Source organism: Parasteatoda tepidariorum, chromosome 6 (genome assembly GCF_043381705.1).
Source record: "Parasteatoda tepidariorum isolate YZ-2023 chromosome 6, CAS_Ptep_4.0, whole genome shotgun sequence".
Classification (NCBI taxonomy): domain Eukaryota; kingdom Metazoa; phylum Arthropoda; class Arachnida; order Araneae; family Theridiidae; genus Parasteatoda; species Parasteatoda tepidariorum.
The window spans coordinates 54,336,309-54,363,356 of record NC_092209.1 but is presented as its reverse complement, the minus strand read 5'-3'; the positions used below and the strand labels follow the sequence as shown (position 1 = coordinate 54,363,356).

At 29.2% G+C, this 27,048-nt stretch overlaps 1 protein-coding gene across 6 annotated transcripts in view; it reads right to left on the bottom strand.

Annotated features, from left to right (window-relative positions):
* The window catches only part of LOC107448804 (paxillin), a 97,251-nt gene that overhangs the window by 35,110 nt on the left and 35,093 nt on the right, over window positions 1-27,048 (bottom strand). For 2 of the 6 annotated variants that reach the window (XM_071182387.1, XM_071182388.1), the window contains exon 1: window positions 10,057-10,256. The exons of 2 other annotated variants lie outside the window; for them this stretch is intronic. In XM_071182387.1, the coding sequence (XP_071038488.1) occupies window positions 10,057-10,135 (79 nt within the window). In that variant the 5' untranslated portion in view covers window positions 10,136-10,256. Of the gene's footprint in view, window positions 1-10,056; window positions 10,269-13,913; window positions 14,008-27,048 lie in introns of those variants that run through there. 2 more of the 6 variants (XM_071182386.1, XM_071182384.1) reach the window with 2 other exon arrangements.

The following is a 27,048-nucleotide window of genomic DNA, read 5'->3' as shown; positions in this document are numbered from 1 at the left end:
TATATATATATATATCCTTTTAAAATTCACAAAACCAGTTAAATACTTAACGCGATTTTATTTCCTCTTATTTATTTGTTACCAGCTGTTAAACTAGAATCTGAACAAACTAGTTAATAAATTACTCTCCCCCACACACTAAATGAAATCAAACGTGCAGGAATGGAATTCTAAATGATTGTTGACTACGCCTTTAACATCAGATGAGTTTACTAGACCGCGCCCGAATACAGAAATAACAATCATTTAAAGCCTTGATGATTGTTATACTTTATTTTTCTCCAATAGGACTTGAGAAACAAAACACCATTAAAAACATAAGTTTTGAGCAAGTGCCCTCTTCTTTGAGAGAATGTGTAAATAATGAAGATAATTTCCATAAAATTAAGGGGGGGGGGTAAGAAAGGAAGCGAGGGAAGAAAACGATTAAAAACCTGCGTGGGTTCATCAAACTGACTGTTAAAAATACATTTACTTGTTTAATGAAAAGTTTCAACATCATAAAAATTTTTAATAAATTCTGATAGCAATATGTATCTAAATCCTTTTTATCTGCTAAGTATATTAGAAATGTTACAACTTTGTTTAAAAAAAGAGTGGATAATTTGAAAATGAATGAAAAAATATTATTCAAAAAAAAAAAAAAATAATTAATCTATATTTATTTCAAAAAAAGCATCTACGAATTCAGAAGAAATATTCTTCATAGGGATTACACATAATTTATTTTATGAGAACTCCTTTTTTAATCATGGAATAAATGAGATTCTCTTTAAATTTAGGACGGCTCCCAAATGTGTTGGGTAATTGGAACAAATTGTGCAACAAATGTTTAAACAAAATACAATAACGGTAAAGAAATTTTAAATTAGGAACTTCATGAAGCGGGGAGAAAAAATATAAGACACATGGAATTATTTCAATGAGCTTTAAATCAAAGCACATGCTCTAGATAAAAAGAAGATGAAATGATAATCCTTCACCTTTATTTAACGGTTAATAAAACACCCACAAAAGATTGGTGGCCGATATAAAAGAGACATAAGTACAGTTGGAATATGATTCTGGAATGATAAGAAGTTTATATTTAGAGTTTAAAAAAGGGTTTGGTGTTTTTCCTCCCTCACTAACTGGTTTCTTTGTGGGATGTACGCCAAACACATTAGTCAGTGCAGCAGCAGTTCACTAAACTTTGTTTTTGTGCCCAAGTCAAAACAACTTTTATTAACTTTTAAATTTAATATATATTTATTTCAAATTATTCTTTCTTTCTCTTTTTAGAATTTTACATTAAATATTATTTCATAGAAGTATATCGAAATTAATAAGTAAATAATTTATCATTGATTGGATCTAAATATAATTACAGATTTCAAAAATGTTGAAAAATACTGCTTTAATAAAGTTATAACTCTCGGAACCCCTTTAACTCTTCCAAGGAACCAATGCTTCGCGGAACACTATTTGGAAACAGCTGATCTAAAGTAACAAATCAATAAATACAATTGGAAAAAAAATTAACGATTTAATTGATAAAGTGAGAGATACAAACTTTTTAACTTTAACGATACGGATCTAACTGAATTGACAAAAACACTTGATTTTGCACTTAATTGCATTTTTGCTAGTAGCATATTAATGGCTATCAAGTTGAAGCTATAGCAGTAACATACATAACAGCAACATTTTGTAAGCATATTAATTGTAGATAATTTTCTTTTTCTAGCTTTAGTTTATTTATTTACAATTGTTTCATGAGTTCATTTATGAGTTTCTCTGCTGTTGTTGCTTCATGCATTGCTTATTTCTTCATGCGCAAATGAAATTTCATATGCTACTGTAACAGATGCGCAAACAGCATTTCATAACTTACTTAATATAGGTGTTGTTGCGTATAAAAGATGTTCAAATAAATTCTAATTTACTCTATATACTCAAAAGCCATTTTTTGAAGGTAATGTAATATAAACAGATGTTAAAAAATCTTAAAATGTTACTCATGATCATTAAACAAATCAACGAGAACTGCCTTGAATAAATCAATATTAAATTTAAAAAAAAAAAAAAAACAANAGAAAAATCGATCGATATGACAAAAAAAAAAAAAAAAAAAAAAAATGGGGAAAAATTAGTTTGAAGAGAGATTTAAATACTTTTATGTTGCTTTATAATTCTTTACAATCAGCTGTGTTTGATTATTTCAGGAATAGGACAATTTCACGTTAGAGGCTATCGAAATAAAAAAACGTTTTATACAGTTGTTTTAATTTTAATATTAATAAAACTAGCCTTAACCATAAGTTACGTTCCGTTTTTAATATTTAATTTTCTTGCTTAATAAAAGTTTTTTAAAAATTTATTTATTTAAAGATGAGTCTTCAATTAGGCTTGCTTAGAGTTTTTCAGTACGCATTACACTATAACAGCATAATTCGCCCCATTAATTCATTTTAAAATACAAAAAATGTGGGAAAAAAGGAAGATCGAAAAAAAAAAAGGTAAAAACTGCAAAGTGGTATAATTTTCAAATTTAAATTAAAATAAATTGAAGTACCAGCAATTTTTCCAATTATAATAACTATAGACAGAAGTAAAAAAAACATATAATACTATAAATGTTCAGGGGGAAAAAACGTGCACACGTTTTTATAAAATCACAAAGAGTTTTAAATATGCCAAAAAGTATTAAAATGGACATTTTAATTGATAATTAAAGTAATTTATTTCTTTTAAAAATGAACTCGAGTAAAAATAATAGTTTAACAGTGAAATTTATAATTCAAGAAACATAACTTAGCACACGCTTTGTACACATGAACTTTCAAACTCTATTTCTGGAAATTTTCTTCAAAACTGCTATGAGCTATTTCTTCAAAAACTTTTTTTAACAACCTGATATTATAGGGTAAACTAAGAAGTGAAGGAACAACTAAGCTTAGCTAGTTTTTAAAAATAATCATAATATATTCAAAATTTGTAATTTTAGTTAAATGACAGTGTCAACAATCAACATAATTAAATGCAAATTGTATAAAAAAAAATGTAGGGAACTTTAATACAGTTTTAAGCTTTTGGTGGTTCAAATAATAAGTAGTAAGATAACCAAGTGAAGGGACAATTCTAACCAGTGAATGAGCACTAAATTTTCCAGTTAATGAACACTTGATTTTGCGACTTTTTAATGCTCTTCATGAATTTATAAGCCATACAAATAACTAAAAACAAAACTTCTCTTGGAATTATAACATCTAACCACAATTAACGAGGACAGTCTATTTTGAATCATTCTATTATTCGATGATTTTATTATTATTATTTTGTTAGTTACTTTTTCGTTTACTCCTTTTCCCCCTTTCAAGTATTTTTGCTTTTCAAGTATTTTTACTTTCTTTCTCTTCGTCATATTTTCTTTCGTCATCTTAATTTTTTTTTAGCTCTTTCAGACTCTTTAAATTTTTACCATTTTTCTGAAGTTAATGCAAAAGGTAATATTTTTTTCCATTCTGAATTGATCTATCTCTTTTTTCTTAATATTTGGCCAATGTAAATGGTTCTTCTAAATTTCTTCTGATTTTCCAGTATCATTTCTAGAATTCAAAGATAATAGACGAGGTTTATGAGTTTCGAAGTTAGAGAAAAATCCATTTCTCGTTGACTTACATCTAGTGGATCTTCAGCAGTACTTACCACTTTCTGATTGTTATTACTTATAGAATCATTTGTTTTTGCAACTAATAATGCTTCAAGAGCACTTTTCTCGAAATCAATGCTTCAAGAGGACAATTCTCGAAATCAGAAAGTTCGTTCATTTTCAGTGGATGCCGTCTTAAAAAAAGCTTTCCCCCTTTTTTTACCAGGACGATTGTTTTTAAATGGGCTTTTCTTACTTGTTTCTGTCATAACGTTAAATATAACATTATGATAATAATTTAGCAAATTATTGGCACAAAAGACAGCAAAGAAAAGTTCTATTCAAATTTTCATTATTATATTTATTTAGTTTTCGACTAGTAAACATAGTCTATTAAGTTGCCCAACTAATGATCTAACTAACCCCCACATTGATAAAGATGAATTATAACTATAAATAAATTATAATTCTTTATATAAATTTGGCTATTAAATTAAAATTTTGAAATGAAATTATTCATTCAACTTTTAACAGAATTTTAGGTGTCCTCTATATCGTAGAACTACTAATTATCTTAGAGTCATGTGAAATCATATTTCACACATACTGTTCAATTACTGGTTAGATGATATTTTTTTGTATTTTTAACAGAATTTTGATGCATAATATAATTAAAGATAAATAAAAGTTAAAATTTTTCTTTTATTTTAATTAACATAGAAAAATTACAGTAAATAAACACTTGTTCATTCATTGGTTTTTCATCGCTTGCTAATCCAGTTAATTTAACACCCCTTAATCTCAGTACTTGCTTATGCTATGATACTTAAAATAAATAAAACATAACAGAAATAACCATAATTTGAATTCTCTTTTTCACAGTGAGAAAAATATAACTATTACATACAATAAATTATTTTTAAAACAAATAACTGCAAACACCGACCTTATAAATTTGTCAAAGAAACAAGGTGTTGCACAGATGCTGACAAATTCAAAAAAATTTTCCAGAGAAGACTATGTGACCAGGTAATACAATACATTGTTACATGACTTCCTATTGTTAGGTAGTAAGCTACTGTTACCAATCAATCTAAACTAAAACTTTTATAATCTTGTTTTTAAAAAATATCTAGGAAATGTTCATTCACTAGGGTATGTTCCTTCACTGGTTGGTTTACCCCAGGGCTCGAAAAAACTCAGAAATTTTACCCATCCCCTAGGACGGCTTGTCCAACAATGTACCCGTCCTCCTTTGAAACTTACCCGCAGCTTCTAAATAAATAAAAATATAATTTTATCTTATTTATTGCAAACATTTATATAAATTGCACAATGAATTAGTAGTTACTAGGATTACATTATACAGTAATAAAAGAAATATTAGGTTACTAATAGTAACCTAACATTTCTTTTATGAAATAATTTATTTCTTTTATGAAATAATTTATTTCTTTTATGAAATAATTTAAATGACAATTGTCAAGTTATCTGGAATGTCAATTTATCCGAGGGTACTGCGTTTTGTAAATGAATCAAATATGACGTTTGCCAGTTTCACAATCAAGCCAATTTGATAGGGTAAACTTTACCCTATATTTTTAAAATAAATAAGGCTTAGTTAATGCTTGAATAACCAGCTTACGGTTAATAGTTTAATATACTTTTACACGTGGCGTGATAAATAAAGTGCTCATACAACATAATCACAAGAGAAATGAATAAATTAGAAAGCCAAGGAAAAAGGCGGGTCGCATACATCAAAGTGTGATTTAAAGTTCTGTTAAATTTTGAATAAACATTTGGTGAGGAGTTGAAAAGAAATATTTTTAACAAATAGAGTTATTTTGAGGAGAAACTGCAAAAATAAACGAAAACTGAGGAAACTTTGAGCATCAGGTGACGGAGCCCATATTTTTCATAAATAGAATTAAACACAACTTGAACTTTCCGCCTCTCTAATAATATTTTATAATTAGTTTTCTAATTAGAAAAATTATTAACATAGAAACTTTAATCACTAATTAACGTAATCTGTTTTTTTAAATGAGCTTAAGCAAACATTACAATTAAACAGTGCAATTTATAATTGAAAAAATTTAACTTGGATCTCGTCTTGAATACATGAGCTTTCCAACTCTTATCTCAGAAAACTTTTTTCCAAATCGCTATGAGCTATACAAGAAGGTACGGTTGATAACCTTTTTTAGCAACCAAGTATTATATATTTTTAAATGAATAAGACTGCCTAGTCTAGTAAAAGTCCTGGAATAACTAGTTTACCGTCTAATGTCAATAGTTTTTATTAACTTTTACACGTGGAGTAATAAATTGAGTGCGCAAACGATAAAACTACAAGAGAAATGAAATAAATTCGAAAGCCAGGCAAGGAGACGGGTCGCATATATCACCTAAGTGTGATTTAGAGTTCCGTTTAATTTTGAATAAACATTTGCTGAGGAGGTGAAAAGAAATATTTTCAACAAATGGTGTTATTTTGAGGGAAAACTAAAAATAAACAAAAACTGGAGAGAATTTGAGGAAGCAGGTGGCGAAGTCTCATACTCTTCATAAATAGAATGAAACACAACTTGAACTCTTCGCCTCTCTAATAATATTTTCTAATTGATTTTATAAGAGAAACTGATAAAATAAAGAAAAACTGGAGAGAACTTGAGCAAGTAGGCGGCAAAGTCTCATACTCTTCATAAATAGAATTAAACACAACTTGGACTTTTCGCCTCTCTAATAATATTTTCTAATTGATTTTATAAGAGAAACTGATAAAATAAAGAAAAACTGGAGAGAACTTGAGCAAGTAGGTGGCAAAGTCTCATACTCTTCATAAATAGAATGAAACACAACTTGGACTTTTCGCCTATCTGATAATATTTTCTAATTGATTTTATAAGAGAAACTGATAAAATAAACAAAAACTGGAGAGAACTTGAGCAAGTAGGTGGCAAAGTCTCATACTCTTCATAAATAGAATTAAACACAACTTGGACTTTTCGCCTCTCTAATAATATTTTCTAATTTTATCTTATAATATTTACTAATTAAATAAATTCTTAAGTATACATCACACGGATATCCAATAGATTATTACAAGGTAATGTAAATTTTTTTCCTTCTTGAAGGAAAAATTTAATTTTAGGAATTTATTAATGTCTACGATTGAGATTGTCCTCTAATGTTTAAGTAAAAGAAAATTCACCACTGCTGTTTCCTACAATTTAAAGTTAGCTTTTGAATACTCATATTCAAACACTTATGAGTTAATTAAAATATTACATATTAATGTAAATCAGGGTAAACAAATGCACTAAAAAATAATCTAACCCACATGAATTTTTTTTTTCTTTTCAGAAGTACCTTAGATTTTTTTCCAGTTAAATTTAAGTTTTCAAAAATAGTTTAAGTTTACACTATAAGTGCTAATTTATATTTCTTAATTATAATCTCTAACTGAATCCTTCCAGTCTTTATACTTTAAATATATACATTTAAGCTTTAGAATATTTTTTAAAAAGTTGATATTTTTCTAACTTTTATAGTACCCTTTAAAATTCTGAACTTTTGTTGGACGCATTATTTCAATTTAATGAACTTCTAAAAAACTAGTTAATATTATTTTGAAAATGGCGTAAAAGTTCATTATTGTTAGTAAATTGGAAATTCTTCATTTTTATTAGTTTTATCATGCTAATTAATTCCATCACACATATAAAATCAACTTTAACTTTATTATTTTTTTTTTATTTCCTTTCTTTCATTTAGAAAATCTCTAATATCAAATAAGTGTTAATGTAATATAAAGAAACAAATATCCATAGAATAATATTTTAATATTATTAAAACTATTCTTTCACAATATACTTTAGAAAACACAATACTGCTAAGTTTTTTTTTCTTTTAAAAAAATTGTTTTTTTATTTTTTTATTTGCGATTGTTATTATTGATTGTTATATTTTCAAAAGTAGAAGTTTCAGTTTCAAAAATCAGGTATATTCGAAGCAAGCAAATACAATTGTAGTTAGTAATAATCTTCAACAAATGTTAATCGTCTGCCAACATAAATAAAGGGGAGGGAGGTAGAAAACGACATCTTGAAAACATTATGTAAAGCGATAGCAATGCATAACAGGAGGTGGGGAAAAAAAAGAGAGAAAAGACGAATTATCGTTAACAAACATTCATTGTTTTCAAACTCAAACGTAGGAGGCTATGTTCATAAAATAAAGAATAAAATCTACTGTTTCTTAGAATTTTAGAAACGGAACTCGGAAGCTGTAAAATACTTCAAAGCGGAACAACACACATCAAACAAACCAACTTTTTGACTGATGCGTGCGCCTGCCGTACTCGGAAAATGGCCAAGTTTAGTTAAATAATAAACTGAAAACAAATACATCCTAAAAGAAAAAGAAAAAAAGAGTAAAAATAAACAGAAGTAGGCGGTTGCAGTGTTTGACCTTCACGATCAAAATCAATATTAACACCGCCTCAGGTGATCGGTCCTTATTTGCAATTGAACAGAAAATGATAGAAAGCTCTTATCGATAAAATATCATTTAGAGAAAATATAAAATAAGATACTAGCGTAATAGGCATCGCAATTTACATTTTACATGCATCAATTTCAAGATTATATTTAGTTAAAAATGTGCTTATTAATCTTAGATGTCTCAACTTAAATTCTTAAATCTCGTATAACAACAATATGTATCCCTTTTTCGATTCTCATACGCGTGGTATTTTATATTGGTCTCAATCCAGTAGATAATAGCTGTTTTCGCTCTCCTTTAGCGAAAAACAAACAAAATACACTATTATACTACGCTACATGTAAAACTGATTGAATTATAAAAGGTGTTTTACACTATTAGCACCACATAAATGTTTATACGACGGTTATAAGTTAAAAAAAACAAATTGTTATCAAGTACCAAATTTATAAAAATTAAAGTTTTTGAGGAGAAATTACTTCAACGATAGCATTTATTTACGTTTTGTTCAAGATAGTTAAGGTCATAATATCGTAACTATTATCTTTAGAACATTCCTATAAAGAACTTCTTCGTATTTAGAACTGGTTTTTTAGAATAATTTCGAATTCAATAACTGCTTCAATTTATTAATTTTTTTTAAACAAGCAAAAAAAAAATAGTTTTCAATTCGATACTAGCATACCATGTGATTTCTTCTTTAGAACACTCCCATTAAGAAGAACTTTTAATATTTAGAACCGTTGATTTAGAATGATATCTAATCGAAAAACTGACTCGAGATATTAATCTTTTTAAAGCGAGCAAACGAATAGTTTTTGAGCAAACGATTTTATGAATGACACTTTCAGAATAGTTTTTAATTGGATACCTGCAAGCGATTTCACCCGTGGGTAAATCGTAGCATTTGTTTATGCCACGATTCAGCAGCCAATGAGATTCGACACACACGATAGCGACGTCGCTTGCAGGCATCAAATTATATCTGATCCGAAAATTGATTCACCTAGATAATAAACCAAATCTAATAACTGTAACCATAACGTTAACAGGCCATGAACAACCACGTGATTAGGCAAAACCATGTCATTTCAGCCATATTCTTCTTCTCGAATTGTAAGAATCCGATTTTCCATGTGAATTTATTAAAATTTATTTTAATGTCATTTTTCTGGAAGTATGCAAATTACTATTTTTCATTCTTTTAATAAAATTTCAGTTATAACGTTTTGCGCATTCATATCACATAACAGAAAACCTTAATCTTCTACATCAGGCAATTTACTAAAATTTATATTAATGCTGACAATCTTGTGCATATATGTTATTTATTATTTTCTTCATGTTTTTAAGTAAACTTAAATTATAAAGTTTGGCGCTTTCATTCTACTACAAACAGAAAATATTAGTCTTAAATCAACTCATGCATTTAAGCAAAATTTATATCAATTCTGTCACTCATCAATAGGGTTTATTTACGTTTTTCATGTTAAGTAAACTTTCTATATAACATTTGGCACATTCATTCTATCACGCAACAGAAAACATTGCTCCTAAACCAAATCAATTTTACCTAGAAAAACACAAACGTAAATAATAAAAAAATTAAAATACGAAAAAGTTAATGAGTCAAATGTTATATTTAAAGTTTACTAAAAACTTTAGAAATAGTATATCTTAAGCTATACAACTATATCTAAAGTAATATCTAAGCTATACAACTATATCTAAAGTCATACGATTATATCTAAGTTAACATTATATCTAAAGTTAACTTCGAAACTTCAGATAAAAAGTTTTGCTCATTAATTCTATAACATAACAGAAAATATTAGTCTTAAATCTAAATGAGACAATGTTACTTTTTATTTATATCAAAAACTAAAACAGATGTAAATAATAAAAAGTTAACTCACATCCTGGAGGGGGCGGGGAATCTTTTCTAAACGTACTAAACGAGTGCAACACGGAAGACGGGATAGCGGAGGCGGCCATAGCTGCTGACGATCTAGATCACTCGACTTGAAGAGGTATTCCCAACCAAAATTAAAGACCCGTTACCAGCGGACACAAAGTAGTAATTTATCGTAAGCACTTAAAAAAAGTAAAACAGTCGAGATTGATTTGACGAGTAGCAAATGCGAAGTTCGACGAAAGAGCTTGTTGGGAGGATGGTGGTGGGTCGTAAACGGGGTCAAGCGGGCTGGGTCGAGGTCAAGCGTAGGCCTTCCGAGGAAAGCCCTTAAAAGGCGCGAAGAGTAGGCGTCCGGCAGCAGTTATTCGAGGGCAAGGGCACGACAACTTTCTCTTTATTTTATGCTAATTAATAAAATAATTTGATGTGCAACAAAATGTAAATTTATTATCTTTATGCAAAAGGTATATTTGTCCAGAAAAAATAACAGAATCAAGTTATTGATAAATAAATTTGAATATATGGGCTGTTCAAATATTTCGTAAGTAGCTTTTTTACTTACTTATTTTTTTGGCACTTTTGGGCACCGTCTCCTCCATCAGCAAAAATAAGCAAATTACAAACCCTCTCCATGATTACGTTAAAAAGCCACAACATTTTCCCTTATTTAAGTTTTAACTTTAGTAATCTAATTTTTTTAAGAATTTTAGAATTCAATTTAAATAAAAAAATACTTTGAAAAATGCAAAATTTACACTCATACGTTTATTTTATAAAATTTTAAAAATAATTGAAGACGTTTTTCTCCAACTTTTTATTTTACCAAATTTAATTTTTTTTTCTCTCTAAATTTATCAAATTTACAAAGAAATGGAAATAAGGGGATTTTAGTGTCTTGCGTAAGAATTGCTTATACCCTTCCTTCCCCTTTGTCAGTAAACATAAGCAAATCACATTCTCCTTTAAGAGCTTACGAAACATTTGGACGGCCCCATAATAATGCGATGAAATTAATTCGTAAATATTAATATCATGTTTTGTTACAATTGAACATCGCGGAGGTAAAAAATGAGAACCCACCTCTTCATGGTATGGAGATAAACAAATTTATGTTTTCATGAAATATATATACTATTAAATTTTCCAAATTGGAAGACATGTTGGTAAACATTTGCTAAACATCACTTGACTTAAATGTAAGTTATTTTATAACCGTCGTTGAACAGCCGACCCAATCTTGGGTTTGTCGTAAACCCAAAATTGGGTTTGTACCAATGTTCAACTCTGTAGCCTTGTAATTTTGAACCAATCCAGAAGACAAGGAAACTCCAGGATCAGTACCCCCAGTGTCATTGATTTGTTATGGGAACATGGAGGACTTTGTAACTCGACAGATTTAACGTGCATCAGTCACCATTTACAATGGGAGTGTTCGGCCGGCTGGGATCGAATCCACGAACTCTTGGACAGGGGCCCAGTGCCCTACCAACCAGGCTATCCCGGCATCCAAATGAAAGCTATTATTGAAAATAATTATTTAAAAAAAGAAAAGGAAATTTTTAAAAGATGAGGGTTATTATTTTGTTACAGCGAGATTTTCAATTATAGCAGGTTGATTGATAGAGTTTTTGGGCGCAAGATCTGAAATGAAATCTACCTAAACGAAAACAGCAAGGTAAGAAAATGAAATAATGTTATAAATTAAGCCTAAAGCAAACAGGACATGGAAAAATATGCAAAATTAAAAAAAAAAGTAAAAAGTGTATCAGCTTTATCTATCTAGAAAACAGAAAGTTTATAAGTGTTTATAAATACAATTTCAGAGATATTCTTTTCAAAAGGAACTTAAAACGGATCTCCATTTATGCGGATCTCATAAATCAGCTAATTCTATTTCAATTGATGTTACGTTTTTTCCAAAAAGTAAAAGGTAAGATCATAAAGGAAAAAAAACAAAACATTACAAAATATGAATTGATATATACTTTAAGATAACATGTTTAAAAAGAATTCTTTTCAATTTTTATTTGTATCTTGAATACTGGCATGATAACAAAGAAAACAATGTTTGAAGTCCAAATCAGGGTTATCAAGTTTTTGACATGCGTTAGTTTTTAACAGTTTTATCCATGGATAAAGCCGCCTCATCTAAAACCACAAGTCAAAAACTTTAAAAATTGCATTGATACATTATTAATAATTTAAAAACCACTCTGAAGGTATTGTTTAGTATCAAACATTTGATATTACTTTTCTAATACATTCGCTAAAAAATATCTAGACAAAAATAATCTCTTTTATGACATAAATATATTTTAAATATAGGCCCCTGTATGCTAACAAAACAGCTGCTTCAAGTTCTATAACTTTTAAGTTGCTTTACAGTCATAGAACTAGAAAAAATACATTGTAATAATGTTAAAAAAAATTCTATCAAAATAAAAATAAAAATTTTAATAAGAGTTATGCATGCTATCATTTTTTTTCTCTTCATTTAAAAAAACAAGGCAAAGTGACACTTCATGTTTGAAAGTTAAACTGCTAAAAGTCTGGATCCTACAGAGTTCTCTTACTTTATTTTATTAAAATTGTATGCTTTTTATAATTATTTTTTCAACAATTATCTTCATAATTTGGATTTTAAGCAGCTGTAAAACTAAAATTTTTTAAAAACAAACGAAAGAAAAGAGGAAAAAAAGAAAATTATAACAAAATAAAATATTTTCACTTCAATAGTATGAAAATAAAAAGAATTGCATTGCATTTCTTAGTGTCTGTTTAAAAACTTCTTGGAGAAGATGAGAGTTCTCAAATAAAATAAAACAGTAAAAGAAAATATGAATATGATGCAATTTTTCCCCATCTGCTCAAAAACTATATTTTCTATGTCAATATGTATTCGCCAGCTATATTAACTTGTTTTGCCAATCATATATTACATATTATAGAGTGGCACTACGATTTTATGTTTGTTAAAACAGTATACAGTGTAACAGTACTAGTGTAAAACAGACATAAAGCAGAAAAAAGTAAAACCGTGGTAAAAAAATATGAGCATATTTTTCAAAGATTGACACTAACGAGATGAACTATTAGAAAAATATGTGTAATCTTTACTCTTTTTTTTTTTTTTTTTTTTTNTGTAGAAAAAATGTGCTTACTTGTTTTTTTGTTTTTAGATACAATTTCAACAATATCCCTCTAAAGTTATTATTGTTTGCAAATTTACTTTTGATTTATATTCGCAAATAAATATTGTTTCAGAATTTTATGCCCTGCAACTCCATCTTCATTGTTTTCATCACCATCATCAGGAACAGGTATTAAGTCAGATACTGAAAGAATTAAAAAGCAATGGGAAGTGTATTGCAGTCAATATCGACTTCGAGAAAACTTCAGCCACACAATTTTATTCCGAGGAGCCAATGTTCCAGATTGAATACAGAGATGACATTCAAAGGTTTGCTGGGGAAAAATTCCACGCACAAAATTTACTATTTAAGCTGGCTTTGCCCCCACACCACACTTTTGAATTGGACTCAAAGACCTCTTTCATAGACAAAAGAACAACTAGTTAGAATAGAAAGAATATCAGAACAGTTTCAAACATAAACAAGTGTCTTTTAGGGGTAAGCTATACAANTTTGGGGGGGGGGGGGGAATGAATGAACTCCAATGAATCTCTTTTTGATGTTTTAAGGTTCTAGTGAAAAATTAAACAAGTTCGTATTTTTAATTGCAATTTACCACCACCAAAAATGTTACGAAGTACTTATGATTTTTGGGTTGACAAATCAGAATTAAAGAATGTCACTATATATCTTCAAAACGAAAAATTATACATGCAATTACACTTACGTTGTAGGACATCAAATTCCGTAAAAGTACTGCTGTTAGGAACGATTTCAAAAGGCGTAAAATATGCAACTCGTTGATGAAGAAACAAAGCTATATGACAAAGGAGTAGGATGAAAAAGGAATGCGGAGGATTGAATTGTTGAAATTCTAACAAATTCAAAAATTTAGTCACGACAAATATACAAAACCACAACACAAACGCATCATTTTTATAGTCGTATGTGACGGAAATATTGAACTGTCAAAAACATATACCTACGCTCACAAAAAATTAAAATGTTTTACATGTTTTGCTAAGCATTGAACAATTAGCATGTAAATTTCCTTTTAAATATGAATAGTTACATAATAGAAATAAAAGATCGCTTGTGTTCAATTATGTAATAACATGCATGAAATTTTAAAAAAAAGAAAAAAGATGCTGAATATATATTGTAAAGGAAAAGTTACACAAATTCGAAAGAATTATTCAAAATAGAATAACTACAATATTTATATTTCATAAGAAATTGCAATACTGTCATAAAAAATGATTCATTGATTAGTTTAAGTGAATTGAAATAAATTTAAAGAAATAGAAAAGAAAATTTCAAAAATTACATTTTTCAAATTAACTAAAAAAGAGATAATTTTATTTTCTTCAGAAAAACGAAGGGGACGTTAGTTTCGAAAAACGTAAACGAAATAAAAGTTTATTAGAAAGTGATGCACCATCGTTTATTACTGTCGATTATTATTGTTTGATTGAGTTCTTTTTAGTTTTGAGTCTATTATGTTAGAAAGTGGTCACGTTAGGCAAAGTTGAAATTTTAGCACTCTTGCTAGTTAAAAAATGGACTAAATTTCATTGGAAAATAAATACTATTGGTTGATAATAATGCGATAAATTATTTTTTTAGCGGTCAGACAGTAATTAAAACTTATATCGCCATCAAGCACAGCTTCGGTTAAAATTAGAGCATTCTAGCTAGTGAGAATTTAAATAGTCGATTAATCACCTATGACGATAATAGAGCGACATGTATAGATCATGAAACGATCAGCTTGCGTTAGCATGGGACACGCAGATCCAGTAGAAATTTGAGAGCTCCGGCTATTTGGAAAGGAATCGAAGTCCCTATTGTGAGATTCCACCTTCACAGATATGATTTATAAAAACGCACTAAAAATAAGACTTGAATAAAAAAAAATTAATAAAAAAGCAGAGAAGAGGATAGACGTTTTATATTTTAAAGCATCACTTTTTTTTCCTTCCTAGTTTTGGAGCAGTGATATCAATCTACCTAGAATTGTAATTCTTTACATGTAGAAGGAATAATTTCTCCAATTTGATTATATTTTTCTCCGGTTATTTGGAATTTGATACGGCTATTTGGAAAGGAATCGAAATTCCGATTGAGAGATTCCACCTTCACAGACATAAAAGAAAGTTTATAAAAACGTAGTAAAAATAATACTTGAATAAAAAAAATAATAAAAAAAGCAGAGAAGAGGATAGACGTTTTATGTTTTAAAGTATCACTTTTTTGTTATTGCTAGTTTTGGAGCAGTGATTTTTAATCTACCTAGAATTGTAATTCCTTACATGTAGAACAAAGAATTTCTCCAACTTGATCGTATTTTTCTCCGGCTATTTGGAAAAGAATCGAAGTTTCGATTGTGAGATTCCACCTTCACAGACAGGAAAGAAAGTTTATAAAAACGCAGTAAAAATAAGACTTGAAAAAAGAAAATTAATAAAAAAAGCGGAGAAGAGGATAGACGTTTTATGTTTTAAAGCATCACTTTTTTGTTGTTGCTAGTTTTGGAGCAGTGATATTTAATCTACCTAGAATTGTAATTCTTTACATGTAGAACAAAGAATTTGTCCAACTTGATTATATTTTTCTCCGGCTATTTGGAAAAGAATCGAAGTTCCGATTGTGAGATTCCACCTTCACAGGCATATAAGCCTTGAATAAAAAATAATAAAATAAAAAGTAGAGAAAAGGATAGACGTTTTATGTTTTAAAGCATCACTTTTTTGTTGTTACTAGTTTTGGAGCAATGATTTTAATCTACCAAGAATTGTAATTCTTTAAATGTAGAACAAAGAATTTCACGAACTTGATTATATTTTGAATATTATGTATTGATTATATTTTGAATGTTATATTTTAAATTATATATAGAATAAAATAAATAAATTTCCTCCTTTAGCAATTAGAAAGCAATTTTTCGGCGCTAGCAGGGTGTAATTTTGGTACAGCTAAGATTGATTGGAGCAAACCTCACCTAGATTATATTTGAAATCTATATTCTTTTTAACTCCATCTCCAATTAATGTTAAAAAAAATTTACAAAACAGACGTTCAAACAAAGACCGCTTGTAGCTGTGATCTGGCTTTTTTCCAAACGTCCTACTTCGCCTGCAAATTGAATGAAAGCTAGGAAACGATTTTTCATAACACACAACAACGTTACAAAATGAAAACAAAATTGAGTTGTCAAGAGAGTACGGAGACGAAATTTGAACGTAAATAAATAAAAGATAAAACGCTAAAATAAGCAACCGGGTCAGCGGAGTAAAGAAAGTTAGTGCAGTGTTCCGAGTTGTGGAAAAGATGGCGCGGAGAGATTTATCAGGAAAACCAACATTTTTAGAGTAATTAAGCACAGGCGTCTATCGTAAAGTTATCCTGAATGCACCCTTAATGTTGAATCTAGAACGCTAATATATAAGCGAGACACATTAATGCTAAATTTAGTTTTCACAGAAAAGTTAAGATTATATTTAATATTGAGGGAATAGTAAGTAAACACATTTATACCCCCCTTTTTTTTCTTCAAACGGAAATCTCAATTGCCTTTTTAAAAATTGTGATTCAGAATTGAAATAAATAAATAAAAATCTGAGCTTAAAACAAGTCAACAAAAAAATAAAAATAAATAAACATGCCAAAATGGATCGTAGCCAGATATCTGCTTTAAAAAAATAGTAAATTGAAAATACTGGACTAAGTCAGCGGTTCTCAAATGTCATTCCACGGAACTCTAGGGTTCCGTGGAAGGGTACAGGAGTTTTGAGAGTTTGGACATTTTTACTCAGTTGCAATTTTCGAAACCTGTCATTAAATTTATATTCAATAAAACTATCCATTATTTATTTCCCATTTCCATAATTTTTGTATAGTTATTTAATTATAATGCTAGTGAAGAAAGGAAAGTAAAATTAAAAAATGTATTTTCTAAAAATAATATATGGAATAAATAATGAAAAGGATACACATTTATGGAAATTTGCATCAAATAAAAATAATAATGAAGTAATATTTTTCTCTAATAACTTCGACTATTCTCGGCATTTGTTTTCTGTTTTTATTATAACGAAACCCATATTTAAGCTCATTCATTTTCCGTTTATGCACCCACTAAAATCAAATTATGAACTAGACTAGATGCCGCTGAAGAGACCTGCATATTCAACTTTCTGACATAAAACCCAATTTCAAGACTAGAATTGATAAAATGATAAGATGAAAAACATTTTATACTTCATTAAATATTCATTAAAATTTTTCAAAATAATTAATTAAGTCCCTTCTTGATTAATATATTCACTATTGCTGATGGAATTTACTCATTAAGTCTAGGAGTTCCGCCAAAAGATGATCGATCATTCAAGAGCTTCATAGCGGCAAAAAACTGGAAACCCCTAAGCTGCATTACTAAAATACAAGTTATTTTCTTCGCCTTTTTTTTAAAATTATTTTTAAAGGTATTCAATTTCTTTACATTAATGAAAATATTTTTGTCAGACATTATAAATAGCCTAACACTAAATAAATAAAACTCTTAAAATAAATTAACAAAAATATAAAAACAAATTAATTAATGCATTTAATTGGATATCTGTCAGACAGCTTTAAATTAATATAAACTGAAAATAGTGGATTCATTTATATATGTGCATATTTTTTATTTCTAAATCATATTTAATCACTTTTAAATGCATTCCAGTTTCTCTTTGTTGCGAATACCAGAGAACTTCTTTCTATGAATTATGACAATTGAAAAAACTTATCAATATCAAAAAGTTGATTTAAATAATTTCTTCTCCAATTATTTTGAATATGTTCTAAATTCCTTTTCTTAAAGTCATACATTTCTTCTAAAGAGCTTTTTAGGAATTAAGTTTTTTTTTTTTCCCCTCACGATATTGACGTTTATGCAACGTGTAAAAATTGAGAGAACAACAGAGAGAGAATTGACGAATTGGGAGAGCTCACAGCTTTAAAATTGAAAATAAATATTTAAAAAAAAAACTTAAATTATTTATTTACAATCGACGTTAAACAGCCGACACAATTCTAAATTCTACGACTATCAAGGCTCAACTCCGTAGCCTTATAATTTTCAACACAACTCAGAAGACAATTGGGAACTCATGTATCAAGCATTGGGACAAACTAGCCCTCGCAGAGGACTTTTTAATGGAACTAACTTGCATTTGCGTTACATGGTGAGAAAATCCAGGAAAACCTCAAAGACGTCAATGAAATTTTAACAAATTATCCGTCTACCACTGAGGATTTTTTACGCTTTGAGGGTACATGTGTTATCAAACAGAATTCTTTTTAGTAAATATTTTCAACTTTTGAAGGAAAAAAAAACAATTATTGCGAAAGGAACAATTGGAAGACAAACAATTGAAGAATATATTGTAACAACAAACAAAAAAGAAGCAATTATTGGGAAGCAATCGTCGGTGTTTTTGGGGGGCAATAAACAGAGAGGGGGCTGAGCCCCTAGTACTTAAAAATTAAATTGATTTAAATCAATTATTTTCTTAAAAACAGCACAGTTGATTTAAATCAATTATTTTTTTTAAAATCAAGTGATTTAAATCTCCATTTTTATCGTGATTTCAATCAAGTGATTTTATTCATGCCAACCTTGTTATATTCTGTTTTTTGGAATGTCTTTACTCTCTCGTGAGATGCTTAACTACTCTCCTCCGATAAATCCCGCCAACGGTCACAATGTTGGCACACGGATGGCGATTTATTTTTTTGACGCTTGTTTTAAAAGCCTCGTTACTGTTAACGTGCAACGAGCAATAATGATGAACAGAGACTGCTACAGTAATTCAATCTTACGTTTTTAATTTAAGTAATTTAAAGCTCCTGTCTGGCTGACATCCATTTTGGCATGCGGATTTTGTAACCTATTTAATTTTGCATTTATTATGTCCTTTTTTTTCTTCATGTGTTTACCCATGAGTTATCCTTAGTTGAAAATTCTGATTTTTTTTTTTTAAATTTAAAACAAAAAGGAAATTGAAATACATTAATAAAATGAGGAAAACAATTAAAGCAAAATATGCATATTTATTTGTTAGCAAAATATAATTGATAAAACTACTTGAAAAAATATATCGAGTATGAACTACATAGTGGAACAAATTCCTTTTTGTTGTTTTCTGTTGCATGCGATTTTTTTAAAACAAATCTTGCCTCTGTATCACTGATTTCATATCTGCAATCGATTTCTTTCTCCAAGTTACAGTTTTTTTTTTTTAATGACATTTTAAGTTATTTTTTGGCTATATAACAGGGGATCGCATAAGTGTTGCGACAAATTTCTAGGGGAGTTGGTCACATTATCAAGATTAAAATTGCATAGGAACCATTTGAAGCCATGGAAATGTCGTCATGCGCCACTAAGGGCTCTTACCCGTGTCACGTGCTTCTGAACTGGCCATATTAGGAAAGCGCCCCTATCAGAGAATGAAGACGTTTCCAGGCATAGGTTTACCATGCAGTTTTTATCCAGATGATGTGCCCTAACTCACCTAGAAGTTTGTCGCACTATTTGCGCGACCTTTGTTACATATATCTAGGGTTCACACCAGCAATGAAAATTTAGTGGTCCGAAAACTTAGTTAATCTTAAAAACTTACTTAAACTAAGTCGAATTTTACAATTACATAACTCATGTTACGGTATACGCATCAAAATGTTCTACTAGCCATCTATAACACCTTAAAACCAATCAGGTTCATTAGCCCATGATTGAAAATTAGTATTTATTAAAATTAAACGTAAAAAAGCTTTAATATTAGTAAATAAATTCAAAATAGAGATTAAAATGATGAGACCAAATAAATACATAAAAGAGGAAAACAGAAAAAGTAAGAACTAACAAAACATTATACTTAAAAGTTATAAAATTTTAAGTAAAGATGATTCTAAAACTGCAAAAAATATTATTTTATAAAAGAACAATCATACTGTCAGTATAAGAATGCAAAGCACAACATGTAAGTTAGAAATTTCAACATTTAAATTTAAAAATTTTTGTACCAAACACTTTCTGTTATTCCATTTGAATACCACGTATTTGAATTCCATACCACGCGTAGAACAATAAAATTAGTACAACAAAATTTTTTTAAATGCATTATATTCGATGCAAAAAAAAATTTTTTTTTGTTAATTCCAGATATATTTCAAGGAGACAAATTTGTCAACCACGCATAATTTTGACATTTGTAAAACATTTGGCGACAATTGTAACCATACGAGCGCGAACCCTTTTAATTACTAAAATAATTCTAATTTACTCTCGGCACAAGTCTATCTTTTACACTATAGCGTTTTAATAAGTTTTAAAAGAATTTTTATTTAAGTATACATAAGAAAAAATAGGTATAATTAAAATAAAATCGTTAAACGGCGAATAGTATTACATGTTGTTGTTTCTAATGCTACTTGCCAATACCAGCAAGCCTTGGGGCAGAGAGTGCGCTTTTTGTTTTTCAGAAGCACCATACATGGCCAAAAATACGACTTCGGCCACACATACGTCACAGCCCGTTTATAGGGCGAGCCCATTCATACATCCCAGAATCATTTGACCTGAATCAGAGAAAGATCAATCCCTAATTCAATACCCCCAGAGGAATGATTTGTTATGAGAACACGGAGAACTTTGTGACCTGACAAATTTAACGCGCACCAGTCACCATTTATTACACGGGGAGTCATCGGCCGGCGGGAATCGAACTCACGACCTTTTAGACATAGACACAACGTCCTACCAACCAGGCTATCCCGGCCCATAGACAAATAATAAATTATTGGTAAAATTTAAAAGTTTCACGCCATTAATTATATTTAGTCCCTTTTCTTTCTTTCATTTTGAATATGCATTAATAATTTGCATAGATTCCTCTCTCCTTATTTTCTGTGGATGAAATCTTCGTTATTAATAAAATATCAACAGTTAAAAAAAAAAAAAAAAAAGATTTAAATTATGCCGACCCAATTTAGTGAATCTGTGCGTTTCTTAAGAAAGTGCTTTTTACATAAAGTGCAACATTCGTAAAAATTTGTACAGCATATTCAATTTACTTCTAGGAAGTTATTAACATTCCGTAACTGTTATCTTGTAAAGAAATTAAACAAAGCGGTAAAATTGCAACAGGAATTCTTGGCAAGATTAAAATATGACATCTTAAGAGGAAAATAAAAAATGAAAATTTTCTCTTCAGAAGATAAGCTATCGATATGTTTTAAAGAATCCTTTTCTATAGAGTAAACAAATAGATAAGCTAAATAATAACAGTTATAAAAAATGCTAACCTCAATTATATTTTATAAGCGGCGTTGAACAGCCGGTTCAATTCTGTGTTTACGACTATCAATGTTCAATTCTACAGCCTTGCAATTTTGAACCCAATCCAGAAGACAAAGGAACTCTTGGATGAAGCATTGAGACAAACTAGCTTTCGTGGCGGACCTTTTGATGAAACTAACCCACACTTGAGTTACGCAGAGAGGAAAACCACGACAAAACTTCCACGGTTAGAGCGACATCAAGGGGATTCTAACCCATGATCCGTCTACCACTTGAGTTATTTTACGTCATCCCTCTGGTCGATACAAGTTGGGAACAAAATTTGTATTAACAAGCAACAGCTGGGATTCGATCCTGGGTCACTTCATTGGAAGACGAACGAACGAATTTTATCATGAGCCCGAAGCCACGACCCAGCGTCGGTTCGGGCTGAGCCCTGTTACTACTTAGTTAGCTTACTTTAAATATTGCTCATAAAATAGTTGATCCAAGTATGCAAGCTAGCTTATTCCAGATTTCGAGTTTCACCAAATTTTATTCATTTTATATGAATAACTCAGTTCATCATTCATAAAATAATAATTCATGAAACATTTTTAAATATTTTTTCGTGAACTTTAGACTAGCAAATTTTATAATAGTCTGTAAAAAATTTGATTTAAGTAAATGGTAGCAAAGAAAAAGCGAAAAAGGCAAGGGCCTTAAACGATCGATCGTTATATTTTTCAGATGGTGTTTTCTATCCCATATTTTCAGGGTCATAAAAAAAGAATGCTTATTTGAAGAAAATGCGTTTTCGTGTTCGATTTCATAACTTTAAAATACCATCCGTACTAACTAATAATCATATTTCCAATACATAGGTCTAGACACAGAATCATTAAAATTGCATTTTAATGCATGAAAACCAGATCATTAGATTAAAAGTTATTCAGAATTACTCTTTTTTTTATTTATTTTTTTTTTTGAGCAGTACATTGAATATAAAAAGTTTGTTAGGAATTTTTTGCCCTTTAATAAAAGTGTGAAACGCGTCGAGGATATCTAAAATATTGAAGACGATACAAAATTAACTATTATCTTGCCTAAAATTTACTTATTTATTAAAAAATACAAAATAATATATAGCTAAAATTTATATTTAACTGTTACCACTTAAGTGCAGAAATCAGTAATTCTGCAGATTATCTCGGGTTATCTGTTATATTAAGCTGAAAAGTGTTTCATTTCTTAAATTACACAGGTTATCTGCAAGTTACCCATATAATCTGCATATTACTCATTTAAGTGAAATTAAGATCTTTGCAACATTTTTGTACGCTTAAATTAAAAAAATTTGATTTATTTATATAGAACCGTGTAACTACAATCAATTAATCAACAAATTAGTTGAAAGAATCCATTATCAATCAATTAAATAACCATAATACAAAAAAACCAAACTATTTAAAATATAATTGCAATTATTGCGAATTAAGTTAATAAAAATTTTATTACAAGGAAAGGAGAGAAATTATTTTTGAACTTCCGCGATACGGAAGTCGTTAATGTGCACTTTCTAAGTAAAATACGGGAAACTCTTTAATTCCGCACTTTAACCGAGCAAATCAATTAATCTGCAGATTAGCTACGTTAGCGCCTACCGAACAGGGTTCCGTTGAAGGATTACAAGGGTTCCAAGAATGATAAATTAAAAATAATAATTTATTTTTAAATTTTTCCTCGAAAATACAAAATTTGGCTTATTTAGTTCATTTTCTCATTAAGCAAACACTAAAATCAAATTCAGAACTAAACTAAATGACGTTCAAAACTTGCGAATTTAACTGTCCGAACACAAAACTAATTTTTAAGATAATTAACGATAAAGTGATTGTGATTAATGAATAAAAATGTTACTCTTCTCACTAATTGTTTTCAATATAATTAAAAATCTTTAATTTTTTAACACATTCACAAGTGTCTCCTACTTTATCGATAATGTCAGTGTTCCATCAAAAGTGGATTGATAATCTAGAGCTCCATAGCTGAAAAAATTTAGATACCGCTGAGCTAGGCAAAGAGCTACATTACATGAGCATACATTTACTGCTTTCTAACTTTAAAGGCAACATCTGTAAAAACGAAATACTAATCGAAGGTGCGTAGCCATATTATTCAACAAAAAATAAGCACCTTTTAAGCACTCAAATATTTTTAAGCACTTTAAAAAAATTTCATAAGTAGGAAAATTTTTTGACAATTTACGTTTTTATCTTGTTTTAACCGTCATGTCCAAAAAAAAACCTCTTTTGGCAGTGTTTTTGACAATTGTCAAAAATCATGAAATTTTGAATCACGCAAAACGAATGGCGATTTCATACGCCATGGACAGACAATACGCCGAAATAGATTGGGGATGAATTAATTGTGAAAACGTTGAACAGAACAATGTGAACTGTGTCTTTTGCATAATTCGAAGCGAAAATCAACATAGTAAAGGAAAAATCTCATTTTGAAAAAGGGAAAATTAAGCACTTTTTAAAAACACCCAATGAAAAAAGCACCTTTAAGGGCTTTTAAAAAACGAAAATAAGCACCTTTAAGCACTTTTTACAAATGCTACGCACCCTGTAATAATCAAAACACGAGAGAACAGCAGGCGCTTAATTGCTCAATATAACCTTCCATTCAAATCAAAATATTCACTATAACTACGCCATTGATATACATTTAAAAAATAAATATTCTAACCTGAGTCACTACTGTTGAGGATTTATGATAACAGATGGCGCTGAGCGCAAACAATTTTCTTATTATTTTTTCTTCACTTCTTAAGTTTCAGTTTGGATTTAACCACTGAACCACAATGAAATAAAATCCTTTTTATTATTACAATTTGTGTAATTATTGTCGAATTATTGTAGAATTCGAATCAACTACTAACAGCCACAGTCTTGTCACTTTCCTCAGCGCGTGTATCCTCCATAATCTCTATACACTAATATGTACAGTAGAAAATCTTAAGTAACGATTTGCGGAATAATGAAGGCGCGTGATTAAAATATGGATCAAGTGTTGACTGATAACATTCCAATGTCACAATTTTTCTGAGTACGGAAAGTCCATCCTATCATAGACCGATGACGAAAAGAGGAAGTGACTATATACACATTAAGTGTGAGATAGAGTTAAAAAAATTTCCTTTCTTTCTTTTCGTTTTCTTAAAAGAAGTCAGTTGTTTTCGTTTCTTTTCACCAGAAGTGGCAAAGGCGGAAATTTCGCATTTTTCGGAAGAGCCCTTTTAAATTCATTAGAGATGAAGTAAAAGAATAAATTGAACTGAACAAATTAAAGTTTGGCAACGTGCAGTTTATAAAATCTCTATTGCGGTTAGTTCTGTTTGCTAAAGAAACAAATTACAAAATTTTGTTGAAAAATTTTAAAAAATAAACTGAAAAAAAGTTACGTAATTGGATCACTGTTGTTCTGAGAAACATTTTAATGGGACAAAATTCAATAAGAGACGAAAGTATTAAATGACTACAACTGCATTCTAAAACAATAATATTACTACAACAGGGGTCTGTATAGGCCAAATTTACTACCGTTTAGCGGTACCTTCACAAATTCAACTTTAGGAAAAACGATAGTTTCACAAAATACTTTTTCTTAAAATTTTATTTTTGTATCCTGCACGAAACGATACATCCATATTTTTTAATATAATTTTTTAATTTTCACAAATTAAGTCTAAATTTTCACAAAATAGGTACCTCTCAGGAAAACCTAGACGGGCACCTGTACAATGTCGTACTATAACCCCATGCCCCCCAACCTTTATATAGCCGCGAACCAGGCAAGTTTAATAATTTTACCGCGACCCACTGAGGGGAGGGGCGTTAATTGCTTATATTTTAAGTTGTTTTGCTTTAATAATTTTAATATAATTGTATTTAAACATACCTTCAAAATAAAATACAATTACATACGTGGTATTGGCGCTGTTTTAGGTGGCGCACCTTAACTCCAGGTTAACCTCTCGTCCAATAAAAGTCGCACAAACCCGAGAGAAATACACCACAATAAATGAAATGGAAATAATTTTCCTACAGCGGCCCGGGGGCTTAACTTATTCAAATGGTTTTTCAATATACTTCGATAGTTTCAAGATTCACGTTTTTCAATAAAAAAAAGAACTCTTTTAACATAAATAAAACTTATTATTGAAGAAAAATGTGCTTAATATCAAAATTATGCATGTCTGAAATTGATAAAATTTATTACATTTAACCACGGATTCTTAACTTACATACATATATAGACTCCTGAGATTTAACGAAACAATACAAATTTTATGCTAACTATTGTACAATATAAAAATAAAAAACACACAGAAAATTTTAAAATTCTTATTTAAACTGACGGCAATATTTTCCATTTGAAATTGACGCAATGACCAAATTGTATCACTGTGCTAATTTTATTTATAAATTTATAATTCGGAATGGAAAGGAAAATTTAGCTTTTATTTAGATAGGTGCAACACATCACAGAAATAAAAAGTTGAAAGTTTTTGCAATAAAAAAAAAAAAAATAGAAACATATGTTTTTTTTAACTAATTTAAAAATTAAAAGTTCTTAAAAATTAATTAAGTCTTAAACTGATTACTACGGAAGAAGTATTTAAACTAGGAGGCTCCGCTCACCAACCACCAAGATTGTTTATATCTGAAAAATCAATTATTTAAAAAAAAAAAAAAAGATCATTTTGTTAAAAGTATATGATTGTAAGAACATTCTATTGAGATGTTAAACATAACGAAAAGAACAAAAATTTGGATTCGAAAAATAATCAACTGCAAATGAAAAAAAATTTAAAATATGAATTCAGAAATAAATTAAAAGTAATTTTAAGAGCACAAAAATATTATTAAAAGCAGACAGCTGTTTCGGATGCTCAAAGGGCAACCTTCATCAGTGCAACAGAAAGAAATGAGAGAAAATAGGGTAAATATATAGAGAAAGGTGACGTCACAAGGGGGTTAGAGCAACGGCCAATAGGAGGGAAGGGTGAAAGGATGACGACGAATATTTACCCTATTTTCTCTCATTTCTTTCTGTAGCACTGATGAAGGTTGCCCTTTGAGCATCCGAAACAGCTGTCTGCTTTTAATAATATTTTTGTGCTCTTTAACGTTGTTTACCTTAGTTTGTATTTTAGCATAAAGGTCGCCCACTTGTGTATTTATTTAAAAGTAATTTTATTAACAAACAGAAGTGATTTTATACAGTATAGTAATTTACTAACAATAGCCTTATATCATAATAACAGTTAAAATTGCAAATTGTTTTTAATATTTTTTTAAAACTTCAATATAAACTCAAGTGAAAGCTTATAAAATAAAGATCACAATTGAGACAAATAAAATTTCCTACAACAATGGATTGATAGTAATTATTTAAAACAAAAAGAGTGAGAAAAAATTTGTTAAAAAAAAAAAAAAAAAAAAAGGCAGGGACACACATGGCCTTT